Source organism: Oryctolagus cuniculus, chromosome 2 (genome assembly GCF_051225735.1).
Source record: "Oryctolagus cuniculus isolate XC-2025 breed Fujian yellow rabbit chromosome 2, ASM5122573v1, whole genome shotgun sequence".
Classification (NCBI taxonomy): Eukaryota; Metazoa; Chordata; class Mammalia; order Lagomorpha; family Leporidae; genus Oryctolagus; species Oryctolagus cuniculus.
Window position 1 is genome coordinate 100,421,294 of NC_142868.1, and position 19,843 is coordinate 100,441,136.

The window sequence follows — 19,843 nt, forward strand, 5'->3', positions numbered from 1 at the left end:
TATTAATTTTATCAGTTTCATTTATGAAATTTTCTGCTCATTTACCAAATAGAGAATAAAGTCTGAGATGTGTATAGCAGGATTTTGACATATTTGATATGATTGTACTCAGACTATAGAATTTATTAAGAAACATTTTAGAAAGGTTTTAATGGGATTTTGAGAGACTTAGAAATACTTAACTAGTCTTGCGGTCAATTGTTTTATCATCATTCATTGAATGCTCACTACCTAGACATAAGGGTAAGTGCCAAATCATACCATTGAATAAAATTTTGCTGCATTTGTTTTGTACTTTTTTATTGTGGTTAGCTGAAAGTTGCATAGAATTAGCTGATTTGTGGGTCAAGAAACCAAGCCATTCTTACATTTCTTGAACTTTTTATTTGGGTGCATATTTAATTTCACCATTTAGTATTTTAAACTATTATAAATTTACAATATTTCTCCTGGAAATTTCTTTTTAAAAATGCCATGGTAAAATCATGCTTCCCATTTACATTCTGATACCAGTATTTAGAAATGAATAAATATAAAATATAATTACTCTTCTTTACAATTGAAGCACAAGATAAAGGGTGGACAGCATGCTTTCCCATAGAACCCTCTCTTGGATTTTCTTCTTATACCTTGACCTCATTGAATTGACTACTGAAGAACTTGACTTTTGCTTATGTTCTTGCTTTGTTCCCCTGGCTACAAACTGTAACATAGTGGTATCAGTTAAGCTTTTGATAATGTCATCAAATCAAAAGCTGTCATTAATATGTGACTTAGTTAAGTCATATTTCCATCTCTAATTTCCATCTCTGCTGATGTTGGTCACTCAGATGCCTTATCTATTTGACCCTAGGGGCTCCAGGCTTTCAAAGGGCTCCTGTTCTTCCAGGCATAAAGAGTCAGTAAGTTCCATCTTTCATAACCCTTTGAGATACTACAGTTTACTTAATAAGGTCTGGAGGGCAATACCTTCAAAATCTATACAATTCACTTGGGAGATGCCTTTAACTTGCTGTGGTTTCAGTAGTCATCTGTGGCTCTTGAAGTCAGACGCTATTTTATACTTCCTTTGAATTATGTTTGATTTTATAAAGCAATATGTAAAGGATAGTGTGCTATCAAAGAAAATCCATTGCTGAATGAGGAGAATCTCTGACCCAAAGCTTCAGTTTAGTAAGCTACACAGTTAAGAAAATAGGCAAACACGGCATAGTAGACTCCCTGACAGGATACAATAGGTTACAGGAAGGCCCCAGTTAAACCAAGCTTAGGAGACAATAAATTGCCTTCTGTATGATTCAAGATGATTAATATGGAACTATTTTACATTGTGTACACATATATATTTGTTGGTATCTTCTGTCTATCTTAGAGAAAAGCTGATATTCAGTCAGTACCCATTGACTAGCCTCTCTTTTGAGTAGCTGAGTTTCTGGTTAGAATGATTGTTACCATACTAGTTATGAAATACATTTCCACTTGGTATACATGCAAAATTACATGCATGCTCAAGTACCCAACATAAAATATCAGAGTTTTTGCAAATAATCTATGCACATTCTTTTACATACTTTAATCTCTAAATATATTATGGTATGGAATACCAAGTACATTCTTTGTAAATACTTTTCAAACTGTATTGTTCATGGCATACTGACAAGATGAAAAACTTATGTACCTATTCAAAACAGATGTAACCATTGTAAGCCTAACTAAATATTACATGTTATTAACAGTGCAACTTAATTTATTTGAATATCTGTTCTTTGTGGATGATTGAAGTAAATGATGGCCTTCATAAATATGTATGTATATATGAACTCTGGGATAATTTATATTTTACACCTAAATAAACTTTATAGATCTCTGTTTCATTTGTATGTTTTTAATTTCAGGTACAGATTAAAGTTCTATGAAGTCACATATGATTGGAAATGGAAAATACTATTTAAAGTTGAAAATGCTACTATAGTGTAATTTTCATGAACTGTTGAAGAAGTTTCAAGATTTGGAAATATTTTGAGCACCAACTTTAAATTTGAGAGTAGTTTACATAAGCACTTTCTGTGAGGTTAGTTTTGAAATTTCTTTCATGTTTTGATGAATTTTAAAAACAGGATAGAAATGTCTCAGAGTTTTCTTCCAAGGACACAAAGGTATTTAACGCTCAAAATGTGAAATCCATTGTGTGGGGAGCAACTGAGACTAGGCTAAGTTACTGGAATTAAGACTTATTCTATGCATCTGCTCTCCCACAATATGGTGCTGGGAGAGGAGTAAACAACTTCTACACAACTGCCTCCAGTTTGACCAATAAACTGCAGGAGCTGCTCCTGATTGGAGGAGAGCAGTGTGCTCGGCGTGTGGGTAGCAGAGTTGGGATTGGTGGAAGAGGACTATAAAGGAGGAGAGAGACAACAGGCACCAGGAACGTACGGATAACATCTGAGCAGCCCCTGAGAGAGCCGGCTGGTGGTGTGCTACTCCCCCACAGAAGTAGGGAAAGTGGCAGGGGGAGCTGCCCTTCCACGGAGGTGGAAGGGTCGGCAGCCAACCCGGGAAGGACCAGCAGCAAACCTGGGAAGGGCCGAGCAGAAAAAAGAACAGCGCAGGGTCCTGTGTCATTCCTCCACGAAGAGGGGGAGCGACACATTGGATCCAAGTTCTAACCTCAAAATATCATTTCAGTTCTAAGTGCTGCCAAATTTTTCAGTTCCATCATAAATCAAGACACTGTGAATCACTAATAAGAATAGAAATTGCTTTATACACATTTTTCCCACAAAATTTCAGGTACATATATTTTTAGCAAAAAATTGAAGAAAAATCTGTTAAATTATATCTGGGTGGTCAAAATTAGCAGAGATAAAAATTAGATATGGAAGTATGGCTTAATTAAGACAAAGATCAATTCCAGTTATTGATTTGGTGACAATTTACAAATTTAAGTACCAGTTGTGTTCCAGTCAATAGCTTGGGAATAAAACAAGGATATAAGCATAAGTCAGCTTGCTCAAATCCAAATCAATTAGGTTAAGGCATAAGAAGAAAATTCAGAAGAAAAATTTAAGGAAACAATCTTTCTTTTATTGTGTGCTCCAATGTGGTAGAAGAGTAAATGAATTTGTAACAAAACATTTTTATGTAATTGGAATTTCTAAATGTTGGTGTCACAATTAAATTAGAAAATATAGTATTAACATAAACATCCTTTTTTTTTGCATTCTAACCCTAGCTTCATTCAACACAATTCTTTCGCTATACACAACAAAGAACAACCACAACAGTTACCTAAAATGTTGCAAAGTTAGAAAACTCAAAACAAGAATTTGATAGTACTGACTATACAATAAAAGCCAACAAGAGCAATACCAAGGTAACCAGCAAGCCCACCATGAGTGGCAGGTGCCAATGGGGGGTTTCCATGATGACCCTGCAGAGCGGCCTCTCAGCTCACTCAACAACGTCAATGAGTGATGGGACCTGGAGAGGGGTGTGAGGAGTATGTGGAGAGACAGAGCCATTCGTGGCCACCCCTCTGGGCCAACAGCAGCTGGTTGTAGGACAGCAGTGCCCAGCAAGGGTGTGAGAAGGCTACAGCCTGGCCCAGGCCACCTGTGGAAGGGTCACTGCACTGCCAGGTGGAGCTTCGTTGTATCAGAAGCCTCACTTGTCCCTGATGAAGGGACTCTTGGGAGCCAGGAATGGGTGAGCTTTTTGGCTCTGAAACTGGAGGGCATCTTCCCAGGCACAACCCCACACCCTCAAGGCTCTGCAACCAGAACTCGACCTGTAGAGAAAATGACTCCACTGTGGACACTGAAGCCTGCCTGCGTGAGGAATTCCCTTTCCTACTGATCCTTTTCCAGCCAGAAAAGCGACAGAACTGAGGTGGCTGGGATATAAGTTACAGGGGAACAAATTTCAGTGGGAAGAGTTGGAGCTGGAGGGGCTCCTGTGGTGGAGGCAGCCAGGAGAGCAAGATTGCTGGTGCATGGGAGACCTGGACTCGGGGAGGAGACCTTCTCATCCATGGGGGGTGACCCGTGCCACATAGGAGGTGGCAGAAGCATTCTCCTGGGAGGAATGAATCCCCAAGGGTGTGGCCTGGGCCAGGAGGCCAGCATAGCAGTAGCAGTGATTTCCTGGCCATCATTTTGTGCTCCATCCATGTGCTTCAGTGCCTTCTTGGCCTCCTCAAACCCCACACAGGCATAGCCTTTAGACAGATGGGTGCATCCTGTCGACAGGCATGTCAATCATTTTACTCTTCCCATAGGTGGAAAATATCTCCATGATGTGGTCCTTGGTCACGTTCCTGGTGAGCCTCCAAATGTGCACTTTGGTGGGTTTAGGAGATGTGCTCCATCTTTTCCTCTCCATTTTAGGTGGTTTGGATTTGGAGCACAGGCACCGTTTGTTGTCCTGCCTGTGACAGGAGGCATTCGGGGAGCCAGAGGAGCTACTGGAGCTGGAGCTGTGGAGCGACTGGACACCAAAGAGGAGCTGAGCAGCTGGATGCTGAGGAGGAGCTGGAGCTGGAGCAGCTGGAGACTGAGGAGAAGCTGAAGCTGTGGAGCAGCTGGGGGCTGAGGAAGAGCTGGAGCAGCTGGAGACCAAGGAGAAGCTGAAGCTGTGGAGCAGCCAGGGGCTGAGGAAGAGCTGGAGCTGCAGAGTGGCCAGGGGCTGAGTAAGAGCTGGAGCAGAAGTGGCTGGACACTTAGGAGGAGCTGCAGCTTGAGTGGCTGGATGCTGAGGAGCTAGAGCTGGAGCAGCTGGACCAAGGAGGCGCTGGAGCTGCCGAGTGGCCAGGAGCCGAGGAGCTGGAGATGTGGAGTGGCTGGATGCTGAGGAGGAGCTGGAGCTGGAGCGGCTGGATGCTGAGGAGAAGCTGGAGATGCCAAGTGCCTGGATGCTGAGGAGGAGTTGGAGCTGTGGAGCAGCTGGGGGTTGAGGAGGAGCTAGAGCTGGAGCAGCTGGACTCCAAGGAGTTGGAGCTGTGGAGCAGCTGGATGCCAAGGAAGAGCTGGAGCTGCAGAGCTGCTGGACACCAAGGAGGAGCTGGAGCTCTGGAGGGGCTGAACACCGAGGAGGAGCTGAAGATACTGAGTGGCTAGGAGCCAAGGAGGAGCTGAAACTGCGGAGCAGCTTGGGGCTGAGGAGGAGCTGCAGCTGGAGTGGCTGGACACCAAAAAAGAGGTGGAGCTGCTGAGCGGATGGGAGCCGAGGAGGAGCTGGAGCTGCGGAGGGGCTGGACACTGAGGAGGAAATGGAGATGGAGCGGCTGGGGGCCAAGGAGGAGCTGGAGCTGCGGACCAGCTGGGGGCTGAGGAGGAGCCTGACCTGTGGAGTGGCAGAATGCCAAGAAAGAGATGGAGCTTGAGCAGCTGGATACCGAGGAGGAGCTGGATTTGCAATGGCTGAATGCTGAGGAGGAGTTGGAGCTGGAGTGGCTGGGGGCCAATAAGGAGCTGGAGATGAGTGGCTGGACTCTGAGGAGGAGCTGGAGCTGGAGCAGCTAGTTGCTGAAGAGGAGCTGGAGCTGGAATAGCTGGACACTGAGGAGGAGCTGGATCTGCAGAATGGCTGGACGCTGAGGAGGTGCTAGAAGTGGAGTGGCTAGGGCCGTGTAGGAGCTAGAGCTGCAGAGCGACTGGGTCCAAAGAGGAGATAGAGCTGGAAAAGCTGGATACCGAGGAGGTGCTGAAGCTGGAGAGGCTGGGGGCTGAGGATGAGCTGGAGCTGCCGAGCGACTGGTGCCAAAGAGGAGATAGAGCTGGACCAGCTGGACCACGAGGAGGAGCTAGAGCTGCTGAGCATCCAGGATCTGAGGAGGAGCTGGAGCTGCAGAGTGGCTGGATACTTAGGAGGAGCTGGAGCTGTGGAGTTGTCGGGGGCTGAGGAAGAGATGGAGATGCAGAGCAGCTGGACACTGAGGAGGAGCTGGAGCTGGAGCAGCTGAATGCGGAGGTGGAGCTGTACCTGGAGTGGCTAGAGGTCATGGAGGAGCTAGAGCTGAAGCAGCTTGACACCGAGGAGGAGCTGGAGCTGTTGAGCGGCCAGGAGATGAGGGAGAGCTGGAAATGCAGAGCAGCAGGATGCTGAGGAGCAGCTGGAACTGGAATGGCTGGATGATTAGGGGCTGGAGCTGGAGGGGCTGAGGGCTGAGAAGGAGCTAGAGCTGGAGCAGCTGGATGCCAAGGAGGAGCTGTGGCTGCCGAGTGACTGGTGGCCAAGGAGGAGCTAGAGCTGGAGTGGCTGGACAGTGAAGAGGAGCTGGAGCTGATGAATGGGGGGAGCCAAGGAAGAGTTGGAGCTGGAGCACCTGGATGCCAAGGAGATGGAGCTGCCGAGCAGCTGGAGGCCAAGGAGGAGCCGGAGCTGGAGCAGCCGGGAGCCGAGGAGGAGCTGGAGCTGCAGAGTGTCTGGATGCCAAGGAGCAGGTGGAGCTGAGGAGCGACTGGTGGCCAAGGAGGAGCTAGAGTTGGAGTGACTGGACACTGAAGAGGAGCTGGAGCTGCCGAGCAGCCGGGAGCCAAGGAGGAGCTGGAGTTAGAGTGGCTGGATGCCAAGGAGGAGCTGGAGCTGAAGCAGCTGGATGCAAGGAGAAGATGGAGCTGCAGAGTGGCTGGACACCGAGGAGGAGCTGCAGCTGGAGCAGCTGGATGCCAAGGAGAAGCTGGAGCTGCAGAGCAGCCGGGAGCTGAGGAAGAGATGGAGCAGCAGCGCAGTGGGTGCTGAGGATTAGCTGGAGCTGCAGAGTGCCAGGGGCTGAGGAGGAGCTACAGCCACAGAGCAGCTGGACACTGAGGAGGAGCTGGAGCTGCAGCAGCTGGATGCTGAGGTGGAACTGGAGCTGGAGCAACTGGAGGTCATTGAGGAGCTAGAGCTGAAGCGGCTGGATGATGAGGAGGAGTTGGAGCTGGAGTGGCCGGTAGCTAAGGAGGAGTGGAGGTGTGGAGCAGCTGGATGCCAAGGCAGAGCTGGAATTGCCAAGCAGCTGGAGGCCAAGGAGGAGCTGGAGCTGGAGTGGCTGGGAGCTGAGGAGGAGCTGGAGCCACAGAGCGGCCACGGGTTGAAGAGAGCAGGAATTGTGGAGTGGATGGATGCCAAGGAGGAGCTGGAGCTGGGGAGTGACTGGTGCCAAGGAGGAACTAGAGCTGAAGTGGCTGGACACTGAGGAGGAGCTGGACCTGCCAAGTGGCTGGAAGCCAAAAAGGAGCTGGAGTTGGAGTGGCTGGAAGCCAAGGAGGAGCTGGAGCTGGAGCGGCTGGGAGCCTAGGAGGAGCTGGAGCTGCCAAGTGGCCGGGAGCCAAGGAGGAGCTGGAGCTGGAGCGGCTGGACTTCGAGGAGGAGCTGTGGCTGCCGAGTGGCTGGATGCTGAGGAGGAGCTGAGCTGGAGTGGCTGGATGCTGAGGAAGAGCTGGATCTGCAGAGCAGCTGGACACCGAGGAGTAGTTGGAACTGGAGTGGCTGGACACTGAGAAGGAGCTGGAGCTGTAGCAGCTGGGGATTGAGGAGGAGCTAGAACTGGAGCAGCTGGACGCCGAGGAGGAGCTGGGCCTGGAGCACCTGGGGGCCGAACAAGAGCTGGAGCTGTGGAATGGCTAGATGCCAAGGAGGAGCTGGAGCTGGAGTGGCTGGATGCTTAGGAGGAGCTGGAGGTGCGGAGCAGCTGGGGGCTGAGAAGAACTGGAGCTGCAGAGTGGCTGGATGCCGAGGAGGACCTGGAGCTTGAGTGGCTGGATGCCGAGGAGGAGCTGGACCTGCCGAGCTTCTGTGAGCCATGGAGGAGTTGGAGCTGGAGCAGCTGGACACCAAGGAGGAGCTGGAGCTGCAGTGGCTGGATGCTGAGGTGGAGCAGGAGCTGGAGCAGCTGGACACCGAGGAGGAGCTGGAGCTGTGGAGCAACTGGAAGCCAAGCAGAGCTGAAACTGGAGCAGATGGATGTTCAGGAAGAGTTGGAGCTGGAGTGGCTGAATGGCGAGGAGGAGCTGCAGTAGCCAAGCTGCCAGGAGCCAAGGAGGAGCTGCAGCTGGAGTGGCTGGATGCCTAGGAGAAGCTGGAGATGCCAAGCAGCTGGACTTCAAGGAGGAGCTGGGGCTGCCGAGTGGCTGGATGCTGAGGATGAGCTGAGCTGCAGTGGCTGGATGCCGAGGAGGAGCTGGATATGCAGAACAGCTGACACTGAGGAGAAGCTGAAAGTGGAGTGGCTGGACACTAAGGAGGAGCTGTAGCTGTAGCAGCTGGGTGTTGAGGAGGAGCTAGAACTGGAGCAGCCGGGGGTTGAAGAGGAACTGGAGCTGCAGAGCAGCTGGATGCTGAGGAGGAGCTGGAGCTCTGGAGTGGGCCTGAGCTGAGGAGGAGCTTGAGCTGCAGAGCAGCTGGGTGCTGAGGAGGAGCTGGTGCTGGAGTGCCTGGACACCGAGGTGGAGCTTCAGCTGAAGCAGCTGGACGTCGAGGAGGAGCTGGGGCTGCCGAGTGGCTGGACACTGAGGTGGAGCTGGAGCTGAGGAGTGGCCAGGGGCTTGGGAGGAGCTGGAGCTGCTGAGCTTCTGGGAGGCAAGGAGGAGCTGGAGCTTGAGTGGCTGGACACCGAGGAGGAGCTGGAGGTGAGAAGCTGGACACTGAAGAGGAGCTGGAGCTGCTGAGCAGCAGGGTGCCGAGGAGGACCTGGAGCTGGAGCGGCTGGACACTGAGCAGGAGCTAGAGTTGGAGCGGCTGGACACTGACAAGGAGCTGGAGCTGGAGTGGCTGGGGGCTGAGGAAGAGCTGGAGTGGCATAGGCCTGGACGCCAAGGAAGAGCTGGTGCTGCAGAGTGGCTGGACAATGAGGAGGAGCTGGAGTGGTTGGACGCTGAGCAGGAACTGGAGCTGGAGTGGCTGGACTCAGGAGGAACTGGAGCTTGAGTGGTTGGACACCAAGGAGGAGCTGGAGCTGCGGAGCGGCTGGGGGTTGAGGAAGAGCTGGAGAGGTGGAGCAGCTGGACACTGAGGAGGAGCTGGAGGTGGAGTGGCTAGATGCTGAGGTGCAGCTGGAGCTGGAGCAGCTGGAGGTTGAGGAGGAGCTAGAGCTGAAGTGGCTGGATTCCAAGGAGGAGTTGCAGCTGGAGCGGCTGGACTCTGAGGAGGAGCTGGAGCTGCTGAGCACCCAGGATCTGAGGAGGAGCTGGAGCTGCGGAGTGGCTGGATGCCGAGGAGGAACTGGAGGTGGAGTGGCTGGATGCCAAGGAGGAGCTGGAGCTGCAGAGCGGCCGGGGCTGAGGAAGAGCTGGATCCGTGGAATGGCTGGATGCCGAGGAAAAGCTGGAGCTGAGGAGTGCCGGGTGCTGAGGAGGAGCTGGAGTTGCATAGCAGCGGGGTCTGAGGAGGAGTTGGAGCCACAGAGAAGCTCGTCACCAAGGAGGAGCTGGAGCTGCCGAGTGCCTTGAAGCCAAGGAGGAGTTGGAGGTGTGGAGTAGCTGGGGCCAAGGAGGAGCTACAGCTGGAGCAGCTGGACACAGGAGGAGCTGCAGCTGGAGCAGCTGGATGCTGAGGAGGAGCTAGAGCTGGAGAAGCTGGACATTGAGGAGGAGCTGGAGCTGCTGAGGGGCCGGGAGCCAAGGAGCTGGAGCTGCAGAGTGGCTGGACACCAAGGACGAGATGGAGCTAGAGCTGCTGGACACCGAGGAGGAGCTAGAGCTGGAGCAGCTAGACAGCAAGGAGGAGCTGGAGCTGCTGAGCAGCCCTGGAACAAGGAGCAGCTGGAGCTGCTGAGTGGACGGGAGCCGAGGAGGAGCTGGAGCTGCATAGTGGCTTTACGCTGATTAGGAACTGGAGCTGGAGCGGCTGGACACTGAGGAGGACTTGCAGCTGGAGTGGCTGGACACCAAGGAGGAGCTGGAATTGGAGCGGCTGGACGCTGATGAAGAGCTTGAGCTGGAGCGGCTGGTCACTGAGGAGGAGCTGGAGCTGCTGAGCAGCAGGGATCTGAGGAGGAGTTGGAGCTGCAGAGTGGCAGGGTCTTAGGAGGAGCTGGAGCTACAGAGCAGCTGGACACTGAGGAGGAGCTGGAGCTGGAGTGGCTGGATGCCTAGGAGAAGCTGGAGTTGCCAAGCGGATGGGGGCTGAGGAGGAGCTGGAGCTGGAGTGGCTGGATGCCTAGGAGAAGCTGGAGCTGCCAAGCGGATGGGGGCTGAGGAGGAGCTGCAGCTGGAGCACCTGGATGCCAAGCAGGAGCTGAAACTTGCGCAGCTGGACATTGTGGAGGAGCTGGAGCTGGAGCGGCTGGGGGCTGAGGAAGAGCTGGAGATACCGAGTGACTGGGGCCAAGGAGGAGCTAGACTAAAGCAGCAGGGTGCCTAGGAGATAGAGCTGGAGCGGCTGAACATCGAGGAGGAGCTGGAACTGAGTAGCGGCCAGGGGCTTAGGAGGAGCTGGAGCTGTGGAGCAGCTGAATGCTGAGGAGGAGCTGGAGCTGGAGTGCCTAGGCACCGAGGTGGAGCTACAGCAGGAGCAGTTGGACACCGAGGAGGACCTGGGGCTGCTGAGTGACTGGACACTGAGGAGGACCTGGAGCTGGAGTGCCTGGAAACCAAGGAGGAGCTGGAGATGCTGAACGCTGGGGAGGAGCTGGAGCTGTGGAGCAGTGGAGACTGAGGTGGAGCTGGAGCTGCAGAGCAGCCGGGGGCTGAGGAAGAGCTGGAGCTGTGGAGCATCTGGACACCAAGGAGGAGCTGGAGCTGGAGTGGCTGGGGGCTGAGGAGGAGCTACAGCTGGAGCAGCTGGACAATGAAGAGCTAGAGCTGGAGCCGCTGGACTCCAAGAAGGAGCTGGAGCTCGAGCGGCTGGATGCCGAGGATGAGCTGGAGCTGCAGAGTGGCTGGATGCTGAGGAGGAGCTGGAGTGGCTGGATGCTGAGCAGGAACTGAAGCTGGAGCAGCTGGACTCTGAGGAGGAGCTGGAGCTGGACGGGCTGGACAACGAGGAGGACCTGGAGCTGGAGTGACTGGACACCAAGGAGGAGCTGGAGCTGGAGCGGCTGGATGCTGATGAAGAGCTTCAGCTGGAGCGGCTGGTCACTGAGGAGGAGCTGGAGCTGCTGAGCAGCAGGGTTCTGAGGAGGAGCTGGAGCTGTGGAGTGCCTGGAAGCCGAGGAAGAGCTGGAGCTGGAGTGGCTGGATGCTAACGATGAGCTGGAGCTGGAGAAGCTGGTCACTGAGGAGGAGCTGGAGCTGCAGAGTGGCTGGATGCCAAGGGGTAGCTGGAGCTGGAGCTGATGGATGCCAGAGAGGAACTGGAACTGCGTAGTGCCCAGGGGCTGAGGCAGAGCTGGAACTGTGGAATGGCTGGATGCTGAGGAAGAGCTGGAGCTGCAGAGTGGTGGGTGCTGAGGAGGAGCTGGAGCTGGAGAGACTGGACACTAGGAGGAGCTGGAGTTGGAGCAGTTGGATGCCGAGGAGGAGCTGGAGATGTCGAGTGGCCGGGAGCTGAGGAGGAACTGGAGCTGTGGAGTGGCTGGACGTCGAGGAGGTGCTGGGGCTGCTGAGTGGCTGGACGTTGAGGAGGAGCTGGAGCTGTGGAGTGGCAGGGGCTGAGGTGGAGCTGCGGATCAGCCAGCAACTGAGGGCCTAGAGGGGCTGGAGCTGCCGAGACACTGGGGGCAAAGAAGAAGCTAGAGCTGGAACAGCTGGACACCAGGGAGGAGCTGGAGTGTCTGGACACCAAGGAGGAGCTGGAGCTGCCGCGCTGCCCAGAGCTGAGGAGGAGCTGGAGTTTCCAAGCAACTGGACAACGAGGAAGAGCTGGAGCTGGAGCGGCTGGATGATGAGGAGGAGCTGGAGCTGTGGAGCAGCTGAACACCGAACAGGAGCTGGAACTGGAGTAGCTGGATGCTGAGGAGGAGCTGTAGCTGTAGTGCCTAGATACCAAGGAGGAGCTGGAGCTGGAGAGGCTGGGGGCCTAAGAGGAGCTGGAGCTGCCAAGCAACTGGATGCTGAGGAGGAGCTGGAGCAGGGAAGGAGTGGCTGGACACCGTGGAGGAGCTACAGCTTTGGAGCGGCTGAGGGCTGAAGTGGAGCTGGAGCTGCTGAGCAGCTGGATGCCAAGGAGCTGGAGCCATGGAGTGCCTGGACACTGAGGAGGAGCTGGAGCTGCCAAGTGGCTGGATGCCAAGGAGGAGCTGGAGCGGCTGGATGCTGAGGAGGAGCTGGAGCTGGAGCATCTGAGGGCTGAGGAGGAGCTGGAGCTGCTGAGCAGCTGGATGCCAAGGAGCTGGAGCCATGGAGTGCCTGGACACTGAGGAGGAGCTGGAGCTGCCAAGTGGCTGGATGCCAAGGAGGAGCTGGAGCGGCTGGATGCTGAGGAGGAGCTGGAGCTGGAGCTCCTTGGGGTTGAGGAGGAGCTGGAGCTGGTGCAGCTGGGAGCTGAGGAGGATCTGGAGCTCCTGAGCAGCTGGGAACTGAGGAGGAGCTGGAGCTGCCGAGCAGCCGGGAGCTGAGGAGGAGCTGGAGCTGCAGAGTGGGTGGATGCTGGTTAACAGCTTGAGCTGGAAGGGCTGGACGAGGAGATGCTGGAGCTCCAGAGCAGCTGGACACCAAGGATGAACTGGTGCTGGAGCGGCTGGATGCATAGGATGTGCTCGAAATGCCTTGTGGCCAGGAGCCTGGGAGGTGCCGGAGCTGCAGAGTGGCTGGACGTCGAGGAGGAGCTGGGGCTGCCAAGTGGCTGGACACCGAGGAGGGGCTGGAGCTGGAGCAGCTGGATGCCAAGGAGGAGTGGCTGGGAGCTGAGGAGTAGCTGGATCTGGAACAGCTTGATGCCGAGAAGAAGCTGGATCTGGAGCTCCTGGGGGCTGAGGAGGAGCTGGAGCTAGTGTGGCTGGGAGCCAAGGTGGAGCTGGAACTGTGGAGTGGCTGGACGCCGAGAAGCTGGAGCTGGTCAGCTAGATGCCAAGGAGGAGCTGGGGGTATGGAGTGACTAGGGGCTGAGGAGGAGCTGGAGCTGCAGAGCAGCTGGACTCCTAGGACGAGCTAGAGCTGGAGCTGCTGGACACTGAGGAGGAGCTGGAGCTGGAGCAGCTGGGAGCCGAGGAGGTGCTGGAGTTTCCAAGTGACTGGGGGCCAAGGAGGAGCTAGAGTTGGAGCAGCTGGACACCAAGGAGGAGCTGATGCTGCCTAGCTGCCAGGATGCGGGGAGGAGCTGGAGCTGCAGAGTGGCTGGATGCTGAGCAAGAACTGGAGCTTGAGCAACTGGACGCTGAGGAGTAGCTGGAGCTGCCAAACACCTGGACACCGAGAGGAGCTGGAGCTGCAGAGCAGCTGGACACCAAGGAGGAGCTGGAGCCACAGAGCGGCTGGATGCCAAGGTGAAGCTGGAGCCACTAAGCAGCTGTATGCTGAGGAGGAACTGGAGCTGCAGAGCAGCTAGACACCAAGGAGGAGCTGGAGCTTTATTGGCTGGACGCTGAGGAGCAGCTGGAGCTGGAGCTGCTGGATGCCGAGGAGGAGCTGAAACTGCAGAGCGGCCGGAGGCTGAGAAGAGCTGGAGCTACGGAGTGGCTGGACACCGAGAGAAGCTGGAGCTGGTCGGTTGGATGCCAAGGAGGAGCTGGGGGTATGGAGCAACCAGGGGCTGAGGAGGAGCTGGAGCTGCAGAGCAGCTGGACTCCTAGGATGAGCTGGAGCCGCTGGACACTGAGGAGGAGCTGGAGCTGGAGTGGCTGGGAGCCGAGTAGGAGCTGGAGCTTCCGAGTGACAGGGGCCAAGGAGGAGCTAGAGCTGGAGCAGCTGGACGCCGAGGAGGAGCTGGAGCTGCCGAGCTGCCAGATGTGGAGGGGAGCTGGAGCTGCAGAGCAGCTGGACACTGAGGAGGAGCTGGAGCTGTCGTGTGGCTGTATGCTGAGGAGGAGATGGAGCTGGAGTGGCTGGGAGCCAAGGAGGAGCTGGAACTGGAGTGGCTGGACACTGAGGAAGAGCTGGAGCTGGAGCGGTTGGACACTGAGGAGGAGCTGGAGCTGTGCAGCAGCTGGACATTGAGGAGGTGCTGGGGCTGCTGAGTGGCTGGACGCTGAGGATTAGCTGGAGCTGGAGAGGCTGGATGCCGAGGAGGAACTGGAGCTGTGGAGTGGCAGGGGCTGAGGTGGAGCTGGAAATGCAGAGCAGCCAGTGGCTGAGGAATGGCTAGAGCAGCGGAGTGGCTGGATGCAGAGGAGGAGCTGGAACTGGAGTGGCTGTGGGCCTAGAGGGGCTGGAGCTGCTGAGTGACTGGACGGCAAAGGAGGTGGCAAAGGAGGAGCTAGAGCTGAAGCAGCTGGACACCGGGGAGGAGCTGGAGATGCAGAGAAGCTGGACACCAAGGAGGAGCTGGAGCTGGAGTGGCTGGACACCAAGGAGGAGCTGGAGCTGCCACGCTGCCAGGACCTGAGGAGGAGCTGGAGTTTTGGAGCAATGGGACAATGAGGAGCTGAAGCTGGAGCATCTAGATGTCGAGGAGGATCTGGAGCTGTGGAGCAGCTGGACACCAAACAGCAGTTGGAACTGGAGTAGCTGGATTCTGAGAAGGAGCTGGAGCTGGAGTGCCTGGACACTGAGGAGGAGCTGGAGCTGGAGAGGCTGAACACCAGGGAGGAGCTGGAGCTGCGGAGTGGCTGGATGTTGAGGAGGAGCTGGAGATGGAGCATCTGGATGCCAAGGAGGAGCTGGAGCTGTGGTGCAGCTGGATGCCAAACAGGAGCTGGAACTGGAATAGCTGGATGCTGAGGAGAAGCTGGAGCTGGAGTGCCTGGACACCGAGGAGGTGCTGGAGCTGTGGAGTGGCTGGACATCGAGGAGGAGCTGGAAATGGAGCAGCTGAATGCCAAGAAGGAACTGAAGCTGTGGAGCAGCAGGGGCTGAGGTGGAGCTGGAACTGCGGAGTGGCCGGGGGCTGAGGAAGAGCTCGAGCTGCGGAGCAGCTGGATGCTGAGGAAGAGCTGGAGCTGGAGCGTCTGAGGGCTGAGGAGGGCCTGGAGCTGGAGTGGCTGGATGCCAAGCAGCAGCTGGAGCTATGGAGCAGCTGGACAATGAGGAGGAGCTGGAACTGGATTGGCTGGACGCTGATGAGGAGCTGGAGCTGGAGCGGCTGGTCACTGAGGAGGAGCTAGAGCTGCCGAGCAGCCGGGATCTGAGGAGCTGGAGCTGTGGAGTCCCTGCTATTCACGTGGGGGACCACATGAAGTTCCTTCCTCCTGACTTTGTTTTGGCCCAGCCTTGGATGTTGTGGCCATCTGGGGAGTCAATAGTGGATGGAAGGCATCCCTCTGTGTCTCCCTCTCTCTCTGTAACTCTGCTTTCAAATAAATGAATGAATCATAAAATAATTTTCCAAATGAATCACTTCTGATGGTTTGTAGTATACAAAGATATAATTTGTGTCATCAATAATATAAACTTTAAAGACTTAATATTATTATAAATGAATTCTACAAAGAATTAAAATTTTTGTATGCATATACATTTAATGTAGTATCAATTTAACATGAGTCATTGTAACTTTAGAACAATATGCATGATCCCCATAATAACCACAGAGCCATTTTTATATATTAAAGGGAATGAGAAAGTAATCAGGATGAGTCACTACAAAAAAATCAGTTAAACACAAAGGAAGCCAATGATGTAGGAAACATTAAAAAAGAAAATATAAGACCTAAAGACAACACAGAACATGGAAAACTATGTACTTTGTTGCCAAAATTAATTCATCAGTCCAGGAATAAAATTTCCCAATAAGAAATATATTTTAAAATTTTACTTAAGGTATATATTTCATATACACAGATTTAGTAACATGGTGATACTTCCCACCTTATCCTTTCTATGGCCCATGCTCCCGCATCTCATCCTCCTTTCTCCCCTATTTTCACTCTTAATTTTTACAAAGATCTATTTTCAGTTTACTTTATACTAATTATATTAACCCTGCACTGAGAAAGCAGTTCAACAAATAGTATGAATAAGAAAACACTGTTCCTCAACAGAAAAGACAAGGGCAATAAACAATCATTGAATCTCAAAATGTCAATTTCACTCCAACATATTACATTTCAGGTAATTTATTAATTACCACAAATCAGGGAAAAATTATTTATGCATATACACTTAAGTCAGAATCAACTTGACATGAATCATTACAACTTTAGAACAACATTTATAATCCCCATAGATAAAATAATAATATAATCACACAAAGACATTTTATGTTCAAAAAAGGAATGAGAAGATGTTCAGAATGTGTCAAAAAGTGAACATAAAGGAAGCCAACAAAGGCCGGTGCCATGGCTCACTTGGCTAATCCTCTGCCTGTGGCACCAGCACCCCGGGTTCTAGTCCCATTTGGGGTGTCTGATTCTGTCCCAGTTGCTCCTCTTCCAGTCCAGCTCTCTGCTGTGGACTGGGAAGGCAGTGGATGGCCCAAGTCCTTGGGCCCTACACCCACATGGGAGACCAGGAGGAAGCACCTGGCTCCTGGCTTCGGATTGGAGCAGTGCACCGGCTGTGGCAGCCATTTGGGGGGTGAACCAATGGAAGGAGACCTTTCTCTCTGTCTCTCTTTCTCTCACTGTCTAATTCTGCCTGTCAAAAAAAGAAAGGAAGCCAACAAAAGTAGGGGTCACTGAAAAAGAAAATATAAGACCTAGAGACAACACAGAACATCATGGCAAAACTAAGTAATCTAGTCCATATTTAATATTTCCCAATGAGAACATAGAATATAATATTTCCCAATGAAAATCAGAGATAGCTTGAATGGATAAAAATCAACAGAGGTTAAACTATATAGTGCCTATAAGAGATTGAAATCATATATAAACAGATTCTTATTTTGAAACTGAAAAGGATGGAGACAAGTTTTTTCATGAAAATGGTAATCAAAAGAGAGAAGAGGCTGTATTGCTATAAATAAGTAGAATTAGACAAAAATACTACAAGACACAAAGAAAGATAAAACATGACAAAATAGTGACTCCTTAAATAGCTATAACTATTATAAGTCACATTCACAAATATTTCCATGCCTAAAAATTTCTAAAAGCATGGTCTATCAACAGTATGTTATGGGGGAGGCAAGATGATGGAATAGTAGCAGGTAGGTCTGCTCTAGGTTCCATGAAATTGGTGAAAAAAAAAGTTGCAGGGACAACTGCAGTGGGAGGTGATGTAAAAGTAGTGGAAATGATCTGGACCTGAGTGGAAGATACAGGCATGCAGCATGGAGCACACAGCATGAAAGCAACAAAGAACCTAGCAGCCCACACTGGCTAGCAAGTTGAGGTAAGACTGCACTGGCCCGTTCCACTGTTGATATGGCTGGAGGGCAGCCTAGTAGACAACACCATGTTTGAGTCTGGCCCAGAACCCTCAGGAGAGATAGGATACTGCTCAAATGGGGAGTGGGGTAAGCGGTGCATCTGTCTCCATTTCTTCCTCCTCCACACCAATGCCCTGTGGCTAACTGTGAAAAGGTTGTGCCATTTCAGACATAAACAGTAGCAGCTGCTCCAGCTCTTCTGTGCACACACAGAAGCTAGAAGGAACTGTCAGCAGAGGCAAATAGACCAGTTTGAGAGCACTGCTGGGGTCTGCCCCCATACAGACACTGGGACAACAACCGTCCACTGTGCTCATCCTGCAATGGGTGTGGAATGGGAGCCAGCACCACAGAAGGAAAGTGCCACCCATGGGAACTCTTGTACCTGCCCAGTACAATTGTGAAGAGTAGGGCTGTGGCTGGTGGGTAATGTGAACTCTTGTGATATATGGATTTTTACCATGGGGAAAATTAGCATCAGCACTGACTCTGAGTTTCATAAAACCAACACAGAAAAATAGTCTTTGTATACACAGACAAGGTAATTGTTGAGAAAGATCAGTTCCATTCACAATAGTTCCAAAATAATGAAATATCTTGGAGTAAATTTAACCAAGGATGTCAAAGATATCTAAGGTGAAAATTACAAAATGCCAAACAAAGAAATAGAAAAGGACATAATAAATTGAAAAATTATCCATGTTCATGGATTGAAAGAATCAATATAATCAAAATGCCCATATTAGTAAAAGTAATTTGAAGATTCAATGTATTTCTAGTGAAAATATTAAAGACATTCTTCACCTGTCCAGAACAAAATGATGCTAAAATTCATATGGAAACAAAAGAGACCCCGAATACCTAAAACAATCTTATGTAATAAAAACAAAGGCAGATGCATCACAATACCTGATTTCAAGACATACTACAAGGAAGTTATAATCAAAACAGCCTGGTACTGGCCAAAAAATAGACTGGTAGACCAATGAAACAGCATAGAAATTCCAGGAGTGAATCCATGCATACAACTGATTTATCTTTGATCATGAAGCTAAAATCTACCACTGGAGAACTGAGTCTCTTTAACAAATGGCTCTGGGGAAACTAGATCTCCATGTGCAGAAGTATGAGATTAGACTCCTACTCACACTTCACACAAAAATCCACTCAAAAATGTATCAAAGACAAAAATCTATGACCTGATACCATGAAATCTTTAAAGAACAATGGGGAAACTAGGCAAGATTTTGGCATAGGAAAAGAGTTCTTGGAAAAGACTCCAGAAGCACAGGCAATCAAATCCAAATAAGACAAATGGGATTACATAGAGCTGAGAATCTTCTTCACTGCAAAAGAACCAGTCAGCATAAGTAAGAGGTAATGGACAGAATCAAAGAAATTATTTGCAAACTACAAAACTCAACAACAACAGCAACAATAACAGCAAACCAAGTTAAGAAATGGGACAGTAGTTGAACAGGCATTTTTCAAGAAAGGAAATTCAAGTGGCCAACAGACACTTAGAAAATGTTCAGGGTCACTAACCATTAGGGAAATGCAAATCAAAACCACAATGAGGTTTCATCTCACCCCAGTTAGAACAGCCCACATACAGAAATCAACAAATGCTGAAGAGCATGTAGGTAAAATAGTACCCTGGTACACTGTTGGTGGAAATGTAAACTGGTGCAACCACTGTGGAAGACAGAGATCTCAGAGATCTGAATATAGACCTACCATACAGTGTAGCCATCAGACCATCACGCTCCTGGGAATTTACACAAAACAAAACAGTAGATGAGTTACCTGAACCTCCATGTTTACTACAACACAATTGACAATAGCTAAGACAGAATCAATGCTGATGCCCATAAACTGATGACTGGCTAGAGAAATTTTGTTATATTTACACTATGCAATATTACTCAGCTGAGAAAAAGATGAAATCCTGTCTTTTGTAACGAGATGGTCACAACTGAAAGCCATTATACTGAGCGAGATAAGACAATATTGAGATGATAGATACATATGTGTTCCTGGATCTGGGATAACTAACATAGTATCTAAAATATAATGTAATGGAGTCTAGTATCTGCTAACACTAACCGATAGAATAAATAAAGGGGAGAGTGATCCAACATGGGAAGTGAGATACTCAGCAGACTCATAGAATGGCAGATGTCCTAAATAGCACTCTGGCCTCAGAATCAGCCCTAAAGGCATTCCGATCTGGCTGAAAAGCCCATGAGAGTATTTCAGGCATGGAAAGCCAAGACACTCTGGCAAAAAGATCTCTGTGAGTGAGATCCCAGTGGAAAGAACAGGTCTTCAAAGAGGGAGGTGCCTTTCTCTGAAGGGAGGAGAGAACCTCCACTTTGACTATGACCTTGTCTAAACAAGATAAGAATCGGAGAACTCAGAGGGCTTCCATAGCCTTGGAAACTCATGACTGGAGCATAGGGAGACTACTGATGCCATAGACAGGAGTGTCAATTTGTAAAGTCAACAACAGGAG

At 51.3% G+C, this 19,843-nt stretch overlaps 1 protein-coding gene across 1 annotated transcript; it reads right to left on the reverse strand.

Annotated features, from left to right (window-relative positions):
• Positions 1-544: 544 nt before the first annotated feature.
• LOC127489976 (uncharacterized) lies at positions 545-19,146 on the reverse strand. The gene is given in 4 exon segments (XM_089327047.1): positions 545-4,016; positions 4,019-4,233; positions 4,235-5,604; positions 19,135-19,146. Coding segments are annotated over 4 exon segments (1,689 nt in total). The 3' UTR covers positions 545-3,924.
• Between the last annotated feature and the right edge of the window lie 697 nt (positions 19,147-19,843).